Raw genomic sequence first — 20421 nt, 5'->3', positions numbered from 1 at the left:
TATCTATTTTTTTTTTTTGGGCCGTTTGAGCTGTTTCATGCTGTAAATCACTTACCACGGAAAACATGCTGATCCCCAGGTCACTTTCTCTTCCTTTTAAGAGTCTGTCATCTGACTTTAAAAATGATGAGATGAAAAAAATATAATAAGCACAGCACACCAACTTTAATCAAGTGGCAAATACACAGATCCTTTTTTTAGGTGGGGTGCTTTTGTTGACCTGTGTGATGAGCTGCTGCTTAAAAAATGTCATGCAAGAATATATAAAGTTGTATTGGACTTAATTATTCAAAGCACATTATCAACTCAAATATTTACAGCCAGGTTGGGAGATTTCTGCTTCATTACCTGATTCTTGGTCCAACAACACCTTCATTATTGAAGCCAAAATGGTCAAAAAAAACTATTATCACTGTATACTTTACACTTGGATTATGCATTTCCACCTATCTGTGTAAGCACAAACACATACATGAAACATCACTAATTGTAAATGAATCAAGGACCATCAATAAAACACAAAACAGCCCTCTTTGATCATGACTAATGACTTTATTTTGCCACATCAATAGCACAGTTAATGACTCACTACCAGCAGCCACAGTACTGTGGAGATCCTTGTAGAGGTGAGGTGATGCATGTTGATAATTGGAGGCCTTCCGGTGTCTAAGTGACGTTACAATCAATCAGCAAACTATTAAATCTGTCATTGAAAACAATGCTGTCAACAATTTCACATGTGAAACCTTGACACACCGCACCGTGGCTCTCCACACATTTCATAACAGTACATGTGATCAATATAAAAGAAGGGAATTAAAAAAGAATACAAAATAAAACAAAGTAGAAAGACAAGCAAAGATGATCATACACACCAGGTACAGAGAGCAAAGCATATTGGTATTATATAAAGCAGTACACACTTTATTAACAAGCGACTGAGTGTCTACAAGGCAAAGCGCTGAGTCAGGACGATCAAGCCAAGGCATCGCTGCACTCTGAAGCGTGTGCGTAGATTCTTTTTTTTAGTGCAATATGATACATTTCATTAGCTAGCTTATTCCTCTTGTGAACGCATACATTCTAGCATGTGTGTTAACTATTATGAAGTGTGTGTGTGTGTGTGTGTGTGTGTGTGTGTGTGTGTGTGTGTGTGTGTGTGTGTGTGTGTGTGTGTGTGTGTGTGTGTGTGTGTGTGTGTGTGTGTGTGTGTGTGTGTGTGTGTGTGTGTGTGTGTGTGTGTGAAGTTACAGCGAGTGCTTTCTTTCTCTAAAGAAACAGATATAATTCTTTGGATGAAGGAGTAACATGCAGTGACTCTTTTGTCAATCAGCAGGTATATGGATAACAGTTTTTCACAGTTTCAGGATGTTCTTCTCTGTACATTGTTCCATAAACCACAAATTATATTCCCAAAATGTTTCATTACCAAACTGCTCATTGTCAGATATAGAGCTTACGTTATAGTTATTATGTGTTAAGAAATTTAAATAATAAAGCATAGGTAAATAAAAACAGAAGACAAATATACATGGAAGGCTGATATTGTTCTTTGTATAACTACAATCGGCTTTCACATATTAAAATTAATAATATTCATAACGTTACATAATACTGGCATCGACCAAGCTTGACATTCATAGTAACACATTACCCAGGATGTTCCCTTTCTGCAATAGTTCTATTAAAGACCTCTGCCCCTTACAATGTTCTCTGTTTCTTTCTTTATCAAAATGTTCAACCAAAGTTTTCAGTAAGAAATTGCATTTTCTCATTGCAACATAAATAAATGAATCTGTTTGTCACTTGTGAATTCAGTTTTACTAAGATAGGAGGTTCAACTAAAAGATAGGACAAACCTATTAGTGAGTAAAGTGGGCTTTAGAAGAGAATATGAGATACATTTAGAGTTATATATATACATATTATATTTAAACTTTGTTAAAATAGGTTTCTCCTCTGTATTGTGTACATTTGAGTAAATTATTTCTTGTTCAGCAACATTTTAAAAGTTGCACTTTTCAAAATAATTCTGAATGCTATGAGAAGAATCACTCAGTAAAATGTAATACCAAACAAAATATTTGTTTGTAAAATAGATCAAAACAAGCCATCATTAACTTAAAAAAGAAATGATAGGGATACAAAGAAAGGCATGTAATAAAATGGGATCTGATATCCCTTCAATATTTTTATATTCTACTACAATTTCTCTTTTACATATTCTAATGTTATAAAGTGTAGTCTACACACATCATGATACTGTAGCTGCACCCTTCTGCTGTAAAGTGCCAGCTGAAATGTTTGCAATTAAAATTAGCAAAGAAAAAATCGAGCATTTATTGGATAAAATATGTTTACATCAGTGAATAGATGATTAACTGTTTAACAGATTGCAATAAGAGTTTGTGTCACTACTGTGTGTTATGTACTGTATTGTACTGTACTGTAGTGGACACAGGAAATAACTCGTGGCATGAATGAGTGGCTTCCTGAATACTGGACGGGATGTTCAACATCATCGTAAAAGCTTTAGGTTTGCAGTATTTTGATATTTCATTGCAGATTATTAGTTTGATTATATCAGAATAAAAAAAGAAAGATTCATTTGCGAGAAGAGTTAGAAGAGATTCAGCATGTTGGTGTTTGTAAACTATTTTAAAGTACCTGGTTCATTCAAAAAGTCTCTGACTTTATCATGTTATTTGATTTCCTCACAGCTCATAATTTAATATGCTCGTAATGTTTATGATAAGTAAAACAAAAAAGCAAATCTCAGCTGTCTACTCTACCTGCGGTTTGTTATGGTTATTTCCCCCCAAAATCGGAAGGGTTTTATAATCTAAATGAAAGCATGCCCCACATTCATTAGCACCTTTGAATCTGTGTGTTCTCTTGATGAGTAACGAGATTCAATCTTCTGTTAATAATGATCTGTAGTGCGTACCATTTTTTTGTATTAATGGTTTTATAGGACTGAATATTTAGAATGGCTTGTGATTGCCTCGGCAGGAACCAGACGACCACGTGCCTCGCCTCATACATTTAAATTCACCAGATGCTTCCCCTTTAGCCTTTTCACAGTAGCTTGCAAAGAGTTTCCTACATCACCCTCCTTCCTGCCGGCACACCAACCATCTAGCAGTAATGTGCAGCGGTCCTAATGCATCGCTTCCCTTTTTAAAGACCGTTATACGCACAGCAAAGCCAGAGGTACTATTATTGAGAATTTAGATAATTTCCTGTGGTTGGCAAGTGTGATACCAATGCACGCTTATTTTCTATTATGTAACCCTTGTATCCTGTAAGTCCCCCTGTGTTAGCTTGAATTATTGAAGAAATGCTTCTGCACTTTCATACCTTTTCATGCCTTTTCATTTCAAACTTCCCTATAAACTCTTCGGACTGGCATGGCCAAGAAGCGTTCCTGGACTAAAATTAAGGTTTAGCAAAATTGCATGTGTTAGGGAAGTAATACGTTTCTGACTTGATAAACGAGACTTTAATTGTATTGGATGTGTTGATACAGTTTTGCTGTTGTTAAACGCAACCCCCGTTAACTTAAATTAAGTGTTTTGACTCTTCAAGAATTGAGGGTACCATAAGCATACGAGTAATTGTTATACAAATGTTAATTTTGGGGGTTGAAGTATTCCTTGAACTCCCCCTAGATAGATAACCAAGATGCATGAATTTATGTATATCATAACTGCTTAACAAAAAAAAGACATCACTGTCCACATCCTCCCCTTCACCCCCCATCCTCCTTACACCAACCTCTCTCTGCTGTCCACCACCTGCACCATCTGTTTGCGAGCGTGGGCGAGGACCGGAGTGAGGGGAACGACTTGAGCACCGGGTGTGGTCGAAACAGGAGTCAAAGCACCAGGAGTGAAAGCTACAGGTGTGGCAGTACCAGGGGTTGAAGCAGCGGGTGTTGTAGTACCGGGAGTTGAAGCAGTAGGGGTCGATGTTCCAGGGGTCCCTCCTGGGGTCGGGACCGGTGTTGTACCAGGAGTGGCAGGGGTGATAACCACAGAGGACGGACCTGGACTTTCAGCCCTGGCTCGAGCCTCCAGACGTGGTGTGGAAGGGATGAAACGAGCCTCCCTGATCCGGTAAGGACTCCTGTAAGTGGAGATGGGCGATAATTCAGAGCCCCAGCCAAGATAGCTCCCACTGGAGGGGGACTGAGCATCCGCGCTGAAGTACAGCGTGTGGCTGGACTCTCCGGGGAGCGATGGTTTTTTATCCGGGGAACTGATGATCATGAGAGAGGAGCGTCGCTCAGGTGACCAGACGGGAGTCTTGATGTCCAGCGAGGCTACGGAGGACGAGGCTTCGGTCAGGGACATGTTGCTGTCGATGTGACAGAAGCTGTCTGGTTGCAGCGGGGAGGAAAGTGAGGGCGAGGCGTAAGCAGCACTCAGAAAGTCATCATCACCTTTAAAAAATCAAGTTAAGATTAAGTGTGTTTAAAACAGTATCCATCTCATAAGGTCAAATCATGCTTGAGATACAATGACTGCAAATGACATGTATCATATCATTCAAAAAATAAAGACATACAGGACCAGAGAGATATACTCTAACTTTAGCAACAATTTAGTGAATTAACAGCCCTGCCACTCTTAAGGGTTAAAACCAACCTCTTTCTGATGGTGTAGCTCTTGACTCTTCTTCTGCAGACTCCTCCATGATGACCTCCTGGAAAGGGGCGATCTCTGGGAAATGTCTCAAATCCTGGATGGTTGTGGGTGGAGCTTTTCTAACTGGTCTGGCTATGACAGTTGAGAGAGCCGGCTTTGGAGGTGGGACGTCCGCTAGCACCTGAGGACGAGACAGAGAGCTGAGCCTCAGACTGCAGACACACTGAGAGACACTGTTTGCAAATGTGATGGCTGACCCCTTGATTGACACAGGTTCTAAAACGGTTTTATACGGTACACTGTTATTATCATAGCTGCACTGATATTTCATTAAAATTGGTGTAGTCTTTGTGTTGCTTTTAGCTTTTTAGCTTGTATGTGTCTGCATTACCAAATCCTACACATACAGTAGTGGCTTTGAGTATAGATCTACTATAATGTTAATTTATATTATCAGTTAAATTTGTATTTCTTCCAAAATAATGACCAAATCAATCAATTACTCGCTATAACCTTACAATTGTATATTACATTACATGTATACTTGTTAGACGCTTTTATCCAAATCCAATCCCCACAGGAGCAATTTGGTGTCTTTCACAGGGACACAACGACATGCTGACTACAGTGAGGTTTGAACCTGTGCTCCTTTGATCCGAACACCAACGCACTAGTCCACTGCGCCACACACATCCATATATATATATATATATATATATATATGCTTGCATTTAAACAGTCTCAAGCCGTTAGCAAAAATGCATCTGTTTTTGATGTAGTTATTAGCACACGACTAAATAAATGAGACTTGGATTATACTGAAAGAATTTTATAAAAGATTTCTACGAGGTTATCATTATTTCGTTTGCTTATGTTTTACGTGGCCACCATCTACATCAATTCATCAATAACTTTTCTTTACAAGTTCAATGTAACACGGGGTGAGTAATTGATAAAGAGGGATAAATGAAACCCAGATCTTGCCTGTGGAGCCGGGCTGACCTCAGGTGGAGCCGGTTGAGGGGCTGGTTGTGAGATCTGAGGAACCTGTGGCGGAATAAGTGGACCCTGACAAATCCCAGGGCAAATTACAATGAGAAACCCTTTTTAAGTAGTATTAATATACATTGCACATTAATCCACATGTCAGATAGGACAGATATATTTCCACTGAAACTGTTTTTATTGCCGTCTCACTACTTAATGTAATTGCTGGAAAAAAAACGCAACACACCCGATGATGTACATCAGGGAAGTGGATTTCTTCAGGCAGACCCATCAGTCCGGCCAATCCCCCCTCGCCATACGACGACCAGATCTTAGACACATCCCCCGTCTTCATGGCTAAGCGAATCAGCAGCCAGTGGTGATGTTTCCAGCCTTCCCATTGGATAGGGAGATCCATAAGGGTCCCGCCTCCTGATTAGATTAACAACCATAGGATATTCAATAGATACATAGATACATAGATACATAGATACATAGATGGATAAACAGACCGGTCAGTGTTGTTGCATGGCGATGGAAAGTAGGCGTGACTTTCTCCTCCAATGATAGCGTAGATCCACGCTCAGCACAGGCTCCGCCTATTCCCCTGTGGCGAATACTCTGGAAAATCTCAAAGGATTTGGGATGGAGGAAACGATAATACATCACCAACGCTATGACTCCTGGTGAGAGGGGGGAACAGGTAAATAGTAGAAAACAGAGATGACTTGAAATGGAGGCGTGCAAGTGTGTGTAAAAACGTCTTAGTATTTTCATAGTGTAGCCGTGTGTCTCACCAATGAGGAAGCTACAGAACACTGCAGCTGGGATCCCCACAGTGTCCCAGGACACCATGGTAAACAGCCACGAGAAGGCCAGAAGAAGAAAAGCGTTCTCTATGAACATGGCCTGAAGAAGAATAAAAACAAAAAGATGGGGGTGGTTAACTTTCATCACAAATGTTATGTGTTGTTTTTTTCTTAATTTTCAAGATGGCCCTGCCCAAAAGCTCCGACACACGCATGAACTGACAACACACACACACACACACACACACACACACACACACACACACACACACACACACACACACACACACACACACACACACACACATACCAGGTAGAAGCCAGCCATGCGGTATCTGGATTGGCCGTACTTCACATTGAGGAAAAGGAAGATATGAACAGCTCCCAGAACGAGGTTGAAGAGTCTCCATCGATTACTTGACCGGATGATGTCAGTCTGCTGAGACACCATCCAAAAAGTTGCACCCAACCAATGCACACCTGAAACACACACACACATAACCAATTACATTTTTTAACATTTAAATAAACACACTTATTGACACATCCTGACAAGATGAGGTCAATCAAGATTCAACATCTTTAAATACTTAAATTATTTGTTCACTCTTACTGAATAGCCATACAGAAAAAATTGATATTTCAGCTTTTGAGGGGAACTACAGCTTTAAACTCATGTTATTATCTAGACAAAATATGAGTTTTGGGATGAAGCTTTGGCAATGAGACTTACCAATGACTCCCAGGATCCATTGTTTGAAGATACGTGTGAAGAGCATGAGGATCGCAAATCGAGATCCTAACATACTGATCTGCAGACAAAGAAAATATACCCGTTACACAAACAAAACCAAACATGTGCATATGCCAATCATACTTAGTGTGTATACTATTGTCTGGTGGACAGCTGTGTGAAGATGCCCACCCTCCACACGAGTCGACAGAGCATGGCAGCGGGGGTCATCTGTAGGTGTCCAGGTCTGATGAGTAAACAGGCTCGGGCGTAAAGGACCAAGGCCCAGGCAAGAGATAACAAACACACCACAAAACACACCGAGGCTGGAGGGGAGAGGGAAGAAGGAAGAGGAAGGAGGCAGAGAGGATAACAAATATGAATACTTTGATATAATGTGACACTACATCATGTTCAACTTAAACACTGGAAATAGATGGCAGAGAAATTGGTTGGTTTTTAAAGTAACATTATTTTTACCTTAAAGGTACTACTTTACTGTGTAATATATACCTGGCTGCTAAATCCTAAGAACTGTTACAGGATTCGTATTTTGAAAAGTATCTTTTTTACTTTTATTTTTTTTATTATATCATAATTTAGTACTTTTTAAAAATATATGTAGCATTAAGGTGTCTGTGGCTCTTTCCTGCTGTGACGATGCACATGTGGGACTAATAAAGGTATTCTGATTCTGATTCTGACTACCTCAAAATAGTTTTGATGGTACTGTAAACAGACTTATAATAGGCATAATAATACTTTTGTCACTCCCTTTCTGGGCCCGTTCTCACCTTATCATACTATCCTACTCGAAATGTGTGTAAAATCTCATAATTAGCTAAAAAGTTATTTCCAAAAATGTGGTTTGCGTGGTCACAGTGACCTTAACTAGTCTGGTTTCAAACCAATGCACAGCACTGAAACAGCCCTTTTAAGAGTTTTGAATGATCTCCTCCTAGCCGCCGACTCAGGTAGCCCAGCTGTCCTGGTGCTGTTGGACCTGACAGCGGCCTTCGATACCGTGGACCACAGCATTCTGTTGTCGCGGCTCTAACAGTCCGCAGGCATCACAGGCTCTGCTCTGGCATGGTTCAGGTCCTACCTAACAGACCGTAGCCTTTCAGTGCAGCTAGGTGCCTTCTCCTCTGCAAAAGCCCCCCTTACCTGTGGGGTTCCCCAAGGTTCTATTCTGGGCCCCATCCTTTTTCTATTATATATACTGCCCCTAGGTGCAATTCTCTCCAAGCACAACATCCCCTTCCACTGCTACGCTGATGACGTTCAGATATATCTACCTCTCAATGCTAATGCCAACTCCTTACAGCAATTGATGGACTGCTTGGCTGAAATTAAATCCTGGCTGAGCCAAAACTTCCTCACCCTCAACGAGAGCAAGACCGAGGTAATTTTTTTTTGGACCCCAACCTCCGGCCTCCCAGGTTGACATTCTTGGCTCCCTGAGTAAAAACATCCTCCCCGCTGTAACGAACCTTGGAGTAACCTTCAATAGCACTTTTAAATTCGATAAACAGGTCAGCAGCGTAGTCAAAACCTGCTTTTTTAAATTACGACTATTGGCTAAGACCAAGTCGTTTTTATCTTTTAAAGACTTAGAGAGGGTAATTAACGCTTTTGTGACATCGCGACTGGACTACTGCAACGCTTTGTATGTGGGCATGGATCAGGCATCCATAAAACGCCTGCAGCTAGTACAGAACGCAGCTGCACGTCTCCTGACTGGCCACAAAAGGCGTGACCACATTACCCCCATTCTGGCCTCACTTCACTGGCTTCCAGTTCGGTTCCGAATAGATTTTAAACTCCTTTTATTTGTTTTTAAGGCCCTAAACGGGCTGGCTCCGGCTTATATAGCTGACTTAATCCAGCGATACACCCCAGCCAGAGCTCTAAGGTCTGCCGACCAAATGCTGCTGGTAGTGCCGAAAACCAGGCTAAAAACTAGAGGGCACCGAGCCTTCGCAGCAGCTGGTCCCAGGCTCTGGAACACTCTGCCCTTACCTGTGAGGTCGGCCCAGACACTAGGGGCTTTTAAATCCTCTCTAAAAACACACTTTTTCTCTCTGGCCTTTTAAAAGTGAGCAGAGCATGACATTTTTCATTTTGTATTTTAACTGTGTCTGCCTTTATATTTGTTGTTTTTAACTTAAATGCTACAAATTGCAATATGTTCCGTATATTTTTTATTCATGTACAGCACTTTGGCGCGACCGAAAGTTGTTTTAAAATGTGCTTTATAAATAAACTTAATTTGATTTGATTTGATTTAACTTTGACGACCAAAATAAATCAGTTTATCTTCCAAGTTAAATACACTTTTTTGAAATTTGAAGAACTTTCCTTAAGGCGTTGATGAGATATCACGTTCATAGATAGATTACCCGAAAACATAATAACTCTGGCTTTGACTGTCACTGGCGCAGACAAATATGAATCATTGATGCTCTAAACTTTGTTCTGATTATGTTATGCAGATCTACTGGGCCACCTGACTTGTAGATTTCCTTTCAGGCTCTCATTACCTGGAGATTTGATTCCTATATCAGTGCAGATGAGGACATAGGTCTGCAGCAGCGTCTGAGGGAGGGTCACCACCAACGCTTCGAACAGACGCAAGGCGGACACGTCAGCCTGCTGCATGATCTCTCCATACAAATCATAGTCCTGCAGACACATGCACTCCCACAGCCTGTGGAGGCCAGATGTAGATAAAGAAGAAGATATTAAAAAGAGAAACAAACAGAGAGGAAGAGGAAATGCCTCCATACATCGTTAAGTCATCAAACACAAACACACTTTCAGCATGTCTGATTTTTTCAGGAAAACTGTACAATTTTCTCTAGTTATAACTGGTGTTATTGGGGTTTGCCCACCTTCTGAAGATACCCAGGTGCAGTATGTGTGTCCAGGTGAGAGACTTCCTGCGGATGCGTCCATCACACAGGTACCACAGATAACTGAGCCACTGAGGACCCCAACCTGGGAAACCCAATGAAACAAATATAACCTTTAACTATCTTTGTATGTATGTATGTATGTATGTATGTATGTATGTATGTATGTATGTATGTATGTATGTATGTATGTATGTATGTATCTGTCTGTCTGTCTGTCTGTCTGTCTATCTGTCTATCATATTACATTTCTTGTTGGTCTCTGTAATTGAGGACCCCCTGTTCTCTTGTAAATATAGGAAGGATATGCTGTTGTTGTTGTTGTTGTTGTTGTTGTTGTTGTTGTTGTTGTTGTTGATGATGTTGTTGTGGCTGTTGTTACCTCACCTGGCAGCAGGAACAGTGCAGTGAAGCCGGAAAGATGGGCATAGCAGTAGTTGTGACCCACCCACAGATAGTACACAAAGCAATAGATCACTGGGGAAAGAGGTGACACACACAAAAGCTTAAATCTATGGATAACTACACTACACAATCCCAAAAGTACTCACATAGATACACGTACAAAATATGGACTGAATCCCAAAGACATTTCAGATTAATAAGTATATCACATTGTGCATATTTGGAAAAAGCTTGCCTTCATACATAATTGCAAGCTGTTAAAACAGATCAGCTCTTTAAATCACATGCGTAATATCACTAATGTTCAGCAATAGGATAATAGCTCTCTTGTTATTGTACAATGTTCCGATACACTAAGAGCCAAGGGTGTATCAGTGATTTGTAAGACGCTGCTTATGTTGCAGTGCTGAAATAAGTGTCATCATCAGCGTGCCAGAACATAGAGAATGTTGTATTTTGTTTTCATATGACCTCCGTCCTGCATCCCATCTAATGTTTATTGACAACAATATGCTGGCTCCTCATCTCATTTACAGACCCCCCCCCCCCCCCCCCCCCCCACACGAGCACACACACACACACACATCACCCTGAGCTCTGCAGCTCTGCCTCCACCCATGTAATCTGAAACGTTTTAGCTGCCAAACGGAAGGGCTGTCCGGGCACAGCAGGCCCCATCATGGGGTACGCCCATCCCCTCGTCCATTCATGCACCTCCAAAAAAAAGAGCGCTGAAATATGACAACATAGCTCCTGTGTTTTTCCCCTCAGGAATTCTGTTGAAGGAACTCTGGGAATCACTACCATGAGTCTGCAGTTTTGCTGCATACGGGATTTCATATTATGCAGTGTATAAAAATAGGAAAGAGGCGCACTGGTGCTGACTGCAGACTCTGACTCTATAATTCATCACAGCTGAAGTGAACACACATGTCAAACTTTACATGTAAGATTATTATCGATTTTACACACACCAAAGGACATCCAGAACCCTGTATCTTGTACAATATGAGAGCATCTGTCTTGCAGCCGCTGTAGCCCTCACACAATGACACTGTACATCCTTTCAGTGGCCAAAAAAAAGCACGAGGCCACATGCACGCGCACGCCTAAAAAAGTCAAATAACATACAACAAGGGCGCGCCTGGACACATGCCACCACATTATAATCAACATAAACAGTGATAGTTATATTGCACTCGGTGTTTTGTAATTACTGCGCAGGGCGTGTACATGTGCGTGTGTGTTGAGTGTGCGTGCGCGTGTGAGTGTGTCCCAGGTAAGACTCACGCGCCGTCCTCTCTGCAACGATGAGAAATGCGGTAAAGGCGAACACGCAAACTTGGCAGCACGGCATGCAGGCGCCCCCATGTCCCGGCGCGGAGGAGTAGTCTCTCATGGCGGATTGTGATTGTGGACCTGGACGGTCGGATCCACGGTGAGAAACGCTTAGTGCGTCCGCAGGGTGAGGATGTTCTGATCCGCGGCGAGAGTCGGTCCAGCTGCTGCGGCTCTGTCTGCTCCCGTCCCAACGTCACACCGTCCCGTTAAAGCGATAGCACTGAGAGACTGAAGCAGACAGGCACCTGAGAGATGTTAGGAAACATGTTCAGTTTTGCACATAGCCTACAAATTATTAATCGTGAATGTATATAGCCTACATTAGGTTTTAAAATGTTTAGCTTTTTATATATATATTTAACAACATGTCCTTACATTAAGCTAATTTTCATCACATCTGAGACATAAATCACCGTAAAACAACTTTGAAATGTATGAAATGTGAAAAAGCATCTAAGACATCGATTATTGTAAAACAACTTGTTAAATCAAATTTTTAACAATTTTCTAACTGTGAAAAAAGTTCAATCTAAATATGAAATGTTTCGAGCTTTAAATTCAGATGTACCATTTGTCTTTGATATATAAATGTAACTTATTTTTTTTAAATAGGCCTATACACATATTTTTGAGAGAGTTTGATTGACATGGATTAGTAATATAATATTTTGAGTATTTTAGACTTTTCGACTGACTTATTGGAATATTGGAAGATTTTATTGGAAAAATTATTCTTACTGTGGGAATGTTAAAATTGAGCATATACACTAAACAAATGCTCAGTAAAGTATGTAAACGTTTTTCTTAACGTGCATTATTCTGTGTTAATGGGATAAAATATATACTTTTAGGCAATTATTCGCATATTAATATATTAAAAATAAGATATAAGTGTAGAATTGGGGACAGAAATGTTGCTTCGTGATAGGAATGAGCTGTTTTTCATTTGGCGCTCTCCCTTTGACTTAAAGCTGTATACTGACATGATGTATCCAGAGTGTACGTAGGGCTGGTCTGTGTTGCAGGGTTGGTCTGTGTTGCAGGGTCCCTTATGAACACCAGGGGGAGACAACTCCAAAAATAGACCATTCTCACAGAAAATACTCGATAGAGTCTACGCAGGTCATTGTTATTGTACATTACCTCATATACCCAGCATGCTTTGTGTCCAACGACTCCTGCTCGTAGAAGTGTCCTGCTAAACAAGTATAAAGTGCGTGCATTATATGTGTGGTGGGGCCTTTGGCACATTTGTTCCCAGTCAGTATGTCAGTAAATACCCCACTCGTGATTTGTAAAGCCTTTGTGTGTCAAGTGCCTAATGTTATATATTTATTTCTGTCGATTGTATTGACAACAAATCATAAAAGTGTTGTACATTAGTAGATTATTGCAACAGAGCTTTCGACATTAATCGAAAATACAACACATACATCTAATTATATTTTTTTGTCAAGGAGCAAGCGTGAAGCCAACTTCAGAATTGGTCTACAATAATATGCCATCAATCTATTTATTATAAATGCCATCAACAAGATCACAATAGATGAGACATACAGTATTTAAAACAAACCCAAAAGCACTCAAAAACTATTAACGAACTGTGAGCCACAATATTTAAATGTTACGAGGGACTTTACTCAATTATATGTACAGAAAACAGCTTTCATTAATTCTCGGAATGACAGTTTATTATAAATTCAGCTAATTTCAAAATGAGACCAATCAAGAAGCATACTGTAGGCTGATCCAAACAGGATGACCTGCTGTTCCAAGTCCATGTGCAAAAACAACTGCAGCTGATCAGTATCAGATGCACCTAACAGTCCCGTGATGTTATATCTTACATATTTTATCAACCAACACAGCCATTAAGTGTCCGTCCTGTTAGTATTCTCTTATCTGAGGATTTACAGCAGTAAAAGAACCAGTATGTTTGTGTATCTTGGCATTGAGCTTTCGTCCCAAAAACAAGTATAAGCTGAAAAAAGTGCAACAACATAATATCAAATATATCTTAATAAGGCTGCAACTAAGAATTAATTTCATTATTAATGCCCGTTTTTGTCTAGATTAATTAATTAATCACTTTGTCTGTTCAAATGCTAAAATGTGCGATACTGTGAAAAATGTGCATTGCAGTTTATTAGGGGTCTAAAGTGAGGTCATTACATTTCTCGTTAGATAAAAAACAATGTATGTAAGTAATGCAAGTCTAATGTTATATAAAACAGAGAAGAACAGGAAATCTCCATATTTGAGAAAACAGGACTTTAACCAATGGATTATTTAAAAGTTGGCGATTATTTTCAATCCTCCAATAGTTGCAGCTCTAGATTATAAAACACACACTCAGGAACTGTGGCAGCATTGCCTCTCGTTGTGAACCAGCTATATCTTTCTTAAAAGCACCTTTAACATGTTTAAAAAGGATCAAATACAGTCTTCAGCAACAGCAGTCACATATCGCAGTGTGTGCTCTGTAGGTCCGTTGTGTCTTTGCTTGTTGACATACATCTTCACAACACTTCAGTGTCATCCTGCATTTGAGGCTGAGGCGTCACAGCTCACAGACTGTATGTAAGATCACAGCTCATATGTTTTCCTGCTGTTTACAGAGCAGAGTCACTACTGTCACTAATAGTTGGATCTGTAAGAGTCTCTTTGGTGGTTTATGTTGATTCCATCCAGTGTATTTCTTTTAATTGTTTTCTCTTCATCCATCTGCCAGCCTGTCTGTATATTCCTGTGACTATCATCCTGTTGAATTGTGCGTCAGTAATATCTGTTGAGGCTTTGAGTGACTGTACTGATGTCTGGTTGTCCGTTCATCCAGATCTCTCTGAGAATCCGTTCCCGCTCTTCTAGCCTCTGGGTCCGGTCCAGATCTGACAAATCACACAGAAACACACACACAGATACACAAACACACACACATAGGGGTTAAAGCACGGCCACATGATGTCCATTTGCATAACCATCAACTTTCACATCACAGACTATTTCAAAGGATGAGCATGACAGCAGTGCTCAGAGATAAAATGTCTGTGCGTGAGTATTAATGTACACTGACACAGTATCTTTAAGGCATAATTCCAAAACACGAATGAAAACGCCATTCACGTTTACATCTGTCATGTTAAGCCTCTCTAACATAAGTAGAAGCACAGTTTTTGCTGCGCGTTGATATGGTGGTATTTCAGTAGTTTGGTAGAAAGAAGATAGTTCCTATGTGAAATTCACAACACGGTCTGTCGATTATTTTGAGAATCTGGGTCATGATTTCTGGAAAAATGCTTTCCTGTTGTGTTTTTCAAATGTATTTGTATAGTGCCATGTAGTTCCATCATATTTGAGAGAAGGTGTTTGGACCCCAGGGAGAAGAGCAACAACTTTGTGGAAGATGGGGATCCAAATACGGGGAAATATATTAAGGGGCCTATATTTTGGGTTTTCCCTTTCCTATAGTGTCTCTTATATAGTATAGGTTTTTGTGCATGTAACTAGTCTGCAAAGGCTTGACTCACAAAGTTCCCTCCATAGGGAGTTTCTCTCTCACACACTCCCCTCCCTGCCTTAAACACCCCCATTGGACTCCTTTGTTAACTTCAGTAACATAATGACATCACTATGTATGACTTTTTCCTTTAATGGTCTTAATATGAGACATGACTATATAAGTGTGTGTCTGTGTGTAAGATACCCTCGGCTGATGTAAACATGGTGGCGTTCAGTAGAGCTCTCTCAAAGCGTCTTCGTCTCCGTGCCGACAGGTCAGACGTCTCGTCCCAGTCCTCTGATTCGCTGTCGCCGGTGGGCCCAGGGCCTCTGACCGCAACAACAGCAGTGCTGTCTGGATTATTTTCAATGGCCGGATGGAGGGGGCAGCTGCGATTTCGATGATGATGATGAGGATGATGCCTGGTCCTGTGGCGATGGTGCTTACTGTTGCCGATGTGACAGTCTGTTCGACAGTGTATCTGGAAGACGATGGCGCTGAGTGTGAGGAGAAGGCCGACACACACACTGCCCAGAAACACCAAGGCTGTCCTCTCGGGTTGGTCTAAGAGAGGAAAAAAACTTTTTGATACCTAAAAAGTTCTTCTTCTGCACTTTTTGTATGTTGTTTGCTATCACCTGTCCACTAGTTTACACTGTAGAGTTTTCATCCTCTCCTGTGTCTTTTTGTTAGTTTGTTGGTAACCTCTTTATAACATGCCAACTACATGCTTCCTGTTCACCTGTTGCCAGATAGAAACAAGTTTTCTTACTGCAGATCTGCTCCCTACTTGCTCATTAGATAGTTATCTAAAGTATGTTCGTTGGTCAAAACTTGAAATGTATAGAAACGTTTGGTCTCATTTTGAACCAGATCTGTAATCTGCAGATTTATTTCATACACGATATGTCATAAATCACATAACTAAGGTACGATACGGGATGAATAAATCTTCTTTTTGCTACGTTTTCCACCATCGTGACAGTTAAGGAGCCGGGAAAAACTAATGAATTAGGGTTAACCTTTTCTTTGTTCGGGAGGGGAGAGGCAGAAACACCTGGCAGAGATCTTCACTCTTCTAGTTTGATTATTTTTTCAAATTGAGGATTTTAAATTTAGGTTATTAAGTATTTTTTTAACACAGGTCAACTGTTAGTCAAGAGTGGTCCAAGAGTTAGACAATACATATTATCCCCTGGATGGAGAACAATGCATTTCCCTTACCTCTTATCTTTAAGCACAACAAAAGTATAATGATGATCTCACACAGTGAAGCACACCTGCAATGAAGGTGTACGCTGCCAGGATGTTGCTAAGCAGTGCCATCTCCTGGTAGCCCACCTTCACCTCCATGTTTGGGGTTCCTGACATCGGGGCGCTCATGATTTCAGCCACTTGAGCCTACTGTTTTCTCCTGCAGAGATCAGTGGAGCTCATACTTCATGCCTCCCCTAGACAGAAGTTAGAAATTATAGCATGTCAGGATATCCACAATGCAATATAACAGAAAGCCAAACAGTAAGGCCAAACAAAAACAAAATACAATATAAATTAAGGTCAAATTTAAAAAAGAATACTTAGGACGTGAAAGCATAACAGGGTAAAGAAAAGGGAAAACACCTAAAAAAAAAAAGGTCAATAAGAATACAAAAGAAAAGAATAAAAGCAATAAATAGATAAATGACAAAAGCAGGTCTATAATGAGTTGTAAGAAGAGATGTAACAAAGGTCACAGATTCAGTGAGCCTCATCAGGTCAGTTATTCCAAAGTTCAACTTGATGCCAAAAGCAAAGTGACCTTAAGATTTAGTGCCTGAGGATCTGAGGCTGAAAACAAACACATACTGTATGGAGTCAACATTTGCACTTTGTCAATATGACCTTAAAGGTAGGGTAGGAAGAATGGAGAAACCAGCTCGAGTGTGCTAGAATTTGAAAGTACGCAGCCGAAAAAAATCTGCCCCTTCCTTCAAACTTCCTACAGAGCCCCTCCTCCAACCCACATGAACGCGCACATAACCAATGAGGGCACGAGATACATTTGTGCACGAGATGGAAGGCTGACAGGCCAACCCAGTCTCATGGCATTTCGTGTTCACCAACACGATTTTTAATCTATTGATTCGTGTTCACCAACACGATTTCCCCCTTTTTTTCGTGTTGCACAGCACGATTTTAAAATTAATGTATTTCTACTGGTAATGTGTTTTGTGCCTGCAGCACGTCTTTTTCTCCGGTCGGGTCGTGGAAGACCGGAAGCTGTGTGGTTCATAAAAACATGTTCTTACTCAATATCAAGCCACAATTATTGCTTTTATTTTAAATCGTATAATTTCGGACTTTTGTTGCCGTCTGTGAGGGAAATAAATGGGGCTCAGAGCCTCAGAATACTGAAATCTGTATTTTTTTAAATCTTTTTTTCCTTCTAATTTGTTATTCTTTTCAAAAAAACACACTGTTATTTACTCGCCAATAACACACAATTATCCTTGCTTTTATTTATTGGTTTAATTCCATAATCTCGGGCTTTTTTGGCGTCCGTCAGGAACTGAATTTCAAAATAAAAATAACCGGAAACAGACGTAGGCCTATAAGGGACATTTCGAGCATCATTGTGATTGTCAACATTTCTGAGTTTAGGATGGCCGAAGACACTACACTACCCATAATCCGCAGCTATCGTTTAGGACTACAGTCCCCGTAAGGTTACCAGCTGTTTGAAATTGAACTAAATCACGCCAGACTATCCAAAACTGGAATCGAACGCCCCCCCAGAACTACACATGCTGGCTATTGTGTATCGCAAAATGTTCTATGGGACGTCTCTACTGAACGTTTTCGTTTTTCCCACAATTAGAAGTTGCCATTATTAAACACATTGGTGTTATCAAATTTAAAACATATAATTAATAAATGGGGGGAAATCGCTTGTGTCCATAATGCGCAGCATTAATATATACCCACATGACCGCTCATTGTTACTTTGTAATTCTACTCCACTACAATTCAGAGGTTAAACTGGTATTTTTTACTCCACTACACTTATTTGAGTTACTTTGCAGATTCTGATTAATGATGTGAAATATAAACAACCCTTAAGTCAGACTTTAGTTACAGCAAAATTCAGGTAAGGTGATTGTCAAGTGCCAACAATCAGGAGAGATATCTGATAGTTGATGCTTGAGAAGACTAAACATTTATCTTTAATTGACATGAATGGAAACGAGTAATAAAGTATATTCATTACTCGTTATTCTCTGATAATAGTTAATTAAAGACTGTATATTATGGCTATTTTGCACATCCCTTTCAAGATTTCAAGATTTTCAAAGGTTTATTGACATAATCATATCCACAACTACGGTGTATGCAATGAATGCAAATCTTAGGTCACAGGTTCCTCAACAGTGCATTACAAGACATCTATCACTATGTGTGTACCTCCACCATTAAACTGTCATATTCTGCGCATTTCTTATACTATCTACATACATAAGAGTATAATTAATATGTATAATATCAGTTCAAATAAGTGCTTCAACATAGTTAACATTGCAGGAAAGCAATTATGTTAAGTACTTTGTCAGGCTTAATATGTATCTGTAGATAGATACCCCCAACGTTTTTTTCTTATTTAAAGAAAATCTAAAGTATTATTTAATTTTTAAATAAAGGTTAATTCGTTGTTCTCTTTTGCACCACCTCCTATTAATATCTTTGTACATCCTGCACTAAACTGTTTTATTGTAGAGATCACTTATAGTATCTTCTTGATTTTTTATATTCTATATTTCTATCACAGACCTTCTACTTTCCCCCTATGAAAGTATGTACTAGTATTTTTTTAATCAAATATAACACATAAAAACAATAATTCAATAACGTGCTTTAACCACTAGGCGGTGCACACAAGGTACACACAGCCATAATAACTTTGTATTATTAGTGTAGGACACTTATGTATGTACAACATCTGAAGATGTGTAGTTTTATTCATGCTTTCACATAATTTTACAGCATATTGCTATACTATTTCAGACTCAGTATTTACCTTCTTATATTCAAAGAAAATCAGTAATATCTTTAAAAACTACAAGTCCTTTTATATCAGCTGTGCACCGTTATGGTGTAAATATAACCTATCTATGAATTAGATCAAATGTAAAAGTCAGCCGAATTAGTGTTGATACTGCAAGGAGACGTATTGTGTGAAGAGAAATTGAAGATGTTGTTTAATTGTTGATTATATTTATGATCCACATCAAGTATTCAGTTTCGGCGGCATTTCTTCCAGTTTTTCCAAAGGTCTTCTCATCAGGGCTCTATAAATAAAGAACTACGGCAGATCTGTAATATGTAATGCAGCCGAACCGTGTATTACAATGCCGTTATGTGATGACTTTCAAAGAGAAAAGCAAGAACACTCGGAATTAAGTATTATTTTATTCTTTTAAAATGTTTTCCGGATTTCATATCATATAAACACCAAATCCCAGCATGCATTGTGGCTAAAACATCCAATCAGCTAGTTTAAACGTTTAAACCATAGCTGAGGATCTTGGGTAATCGCTCGAAATGCCTACGTCTGTTTCCGGTTATTTTTATTTTGAAATTCAGTTCCTGACGGACGCCAAAAAAGCCCGAGATTATGGAATTAAACCAATAAATAAAAGCAAGGATAATTGTGTGTTATTGGCGAGTAAATAACAGTGTGTTATTTTGAAAAGAATAACAAATTAGAAGGAAAAAAGATTTAAAAAATACAGATTTCAGTATTCTGAGGCTCTGAGCCCCATTTATTTTCCTCACAGACGGAAACAAGAGTCCGAAATTATACGATTTAAAATAAAAGCAATAATTGTGGCTTGATATTGAGTAAGAACATGTTTTTATGAACCACACAGCTTCCGGTCTTCCATGACCCGACCGGAGAACAAGACGTGCTGCAGGCACGAAACACATTACCAGTAGAAATACATTGCTTTTAAAATCGTGCTGTGTAACACGAAAAAAAAGGGGGAATCGTGTTGGTGAACACGAATCAATAGATTAAAAATCGTGTTGGTGAACACGAAATGCCATG

The 20421-nt window shown here is 39.7% G+C and overlaps 2 protein-coding genes across 3 annotated transcripts; both read right to left on the bottom strand.

Moving 5' to 3' along the window:
- Positions 1-556: 556 nt before the first annotated feature.
- xkr5b (XK related 5b) lies at positions 557-12018 on the bottom strand. 2 transcript variants are annotated; one of them, XM_034075304.2, is made up of 13 exons: positions 11789-12018; positions 10481-10570; positions 10073-10178; positions 9722-9888; positions 7371-7504; positions 7179-7257; positions 6756-6925; positions 6434-6545; positions 6149-6319; positions 5884-6068; positions 5634-5717; positions 4650-4830; positions 557-4444 (listed from the first exon to the last, which is right to left on the bottom strand). In XM_034075304.2, exons 1-13 carry the CDS (start codon positions 11895-11897, stop codon positions 3768-3770), a joined length of 2265 nt encoding a protein of 754 aa, XP_033931195.1. In that variant the 5' UTR covers positions 11898-12018; the 3' UTR covers positions 557-3767. The 2 variants fall into 2 exon arrangements, with proteins under 2 accessions (XP_033931195.1, XP_033931202.1); XM_034075311.2 differs by having other exon boundaries at positions 5634-5696.
- Positions 12019-13359: 1341 nt separating this feature from the next.
- On the bottom strand, positions 13360-16822 carry eva1a (eva-1 homolog A (C. elegans)). The gene is made up of 3 exons (XM_034075394.2): positions 16619-16822; positions 15543-15902; positions 13360-14727 (listed from the first exon to the last, which is right to left on the bottom strand). The coding sequence occupies exons 1-3, from the start codon at positions 16719-16721 to the stop codon at positions 14615-14617; spliced, it is 576 nt and encodes a 191-aa protein (XP_033931285.1). The 5' UTR covers positions 16722-16822; the 3' UTR covers positions 13360-14614.
- Between the last annotated feature and the right edge of the window lie 3599 nt (positions 16823-20421).

Source organism: Pseudochaenichthys georgianus, chromosome 3 (assembly GCF_902827115.2).
Source record: "Pseudochaenichthys georgianus chromosome 3, fPseGeo1.2, whole genome shotgun sequence".
NCBI classification, from domain to species: domain Eukaryota; kingdom Metazoa; phylum Chordata; class Actinopteri; order Perciformes; family Channichthyidae; genus Pseudochaenichthys; species Pseudochaenichthys georgianus.
The sequence above is the reverse complement of the archived record's forward strand: the minus strand, read 5'-3'. Positions and strand labels throughout refer to the sequence as shown.

What these genes read in the sequence shown, in the direction of transcription:
- xkr5b (XM_034075304.2), bottom strand. Translation starts at nt 11,897, where the DNA reads ATGAGAGACTACTCCTCCGCGCCGGGACATGGGGGCGCCTGCATGCCG. An exon ending in TATAGGAATCAAATCTCCAG is followed by an intron (nt 7,505 to 9,721) that starts GTAATGAGAGCC and finishes TCTCCCCTCCAG; the next exon opens with CCTCGGTGTGTTTTGTGGTG. An exon ending in TCTGTCGACTCGTGTGGAGG is followed by an intron (nt 7,258 to 7,370) that starts GTGGGCATCTTC and finishes CTTTGTCTGCAG; the next exon opens with ATCAGTATGTTAGGATCTCG.
- eva1a (XM_034075394.2), bottom strand. Translation starts at nt 16,721, where the DNA reads ATGAGCGCCCCGATGTCAGGAACCCCAAACATGGAGGTGAAGGTGGGC. An exon ending in AGCGTACACCTTCATTGCAG is followed by an intron (nt 15,903 to 16,618) that starts GTGTGCTTCACT and finishes TTCCTCTCTTAG; the next exon opens with ACCAACCCGAGAGGACAGCC. An exon ending in CATGTTTACATCAGCCGAGG is followed by an intron (nt 14,728 to 15,542) that starts GTATCTTACACA and finishes GTGATTTGTCAG; the next exon opens with ATCTGGACCGGACCCAGAGG.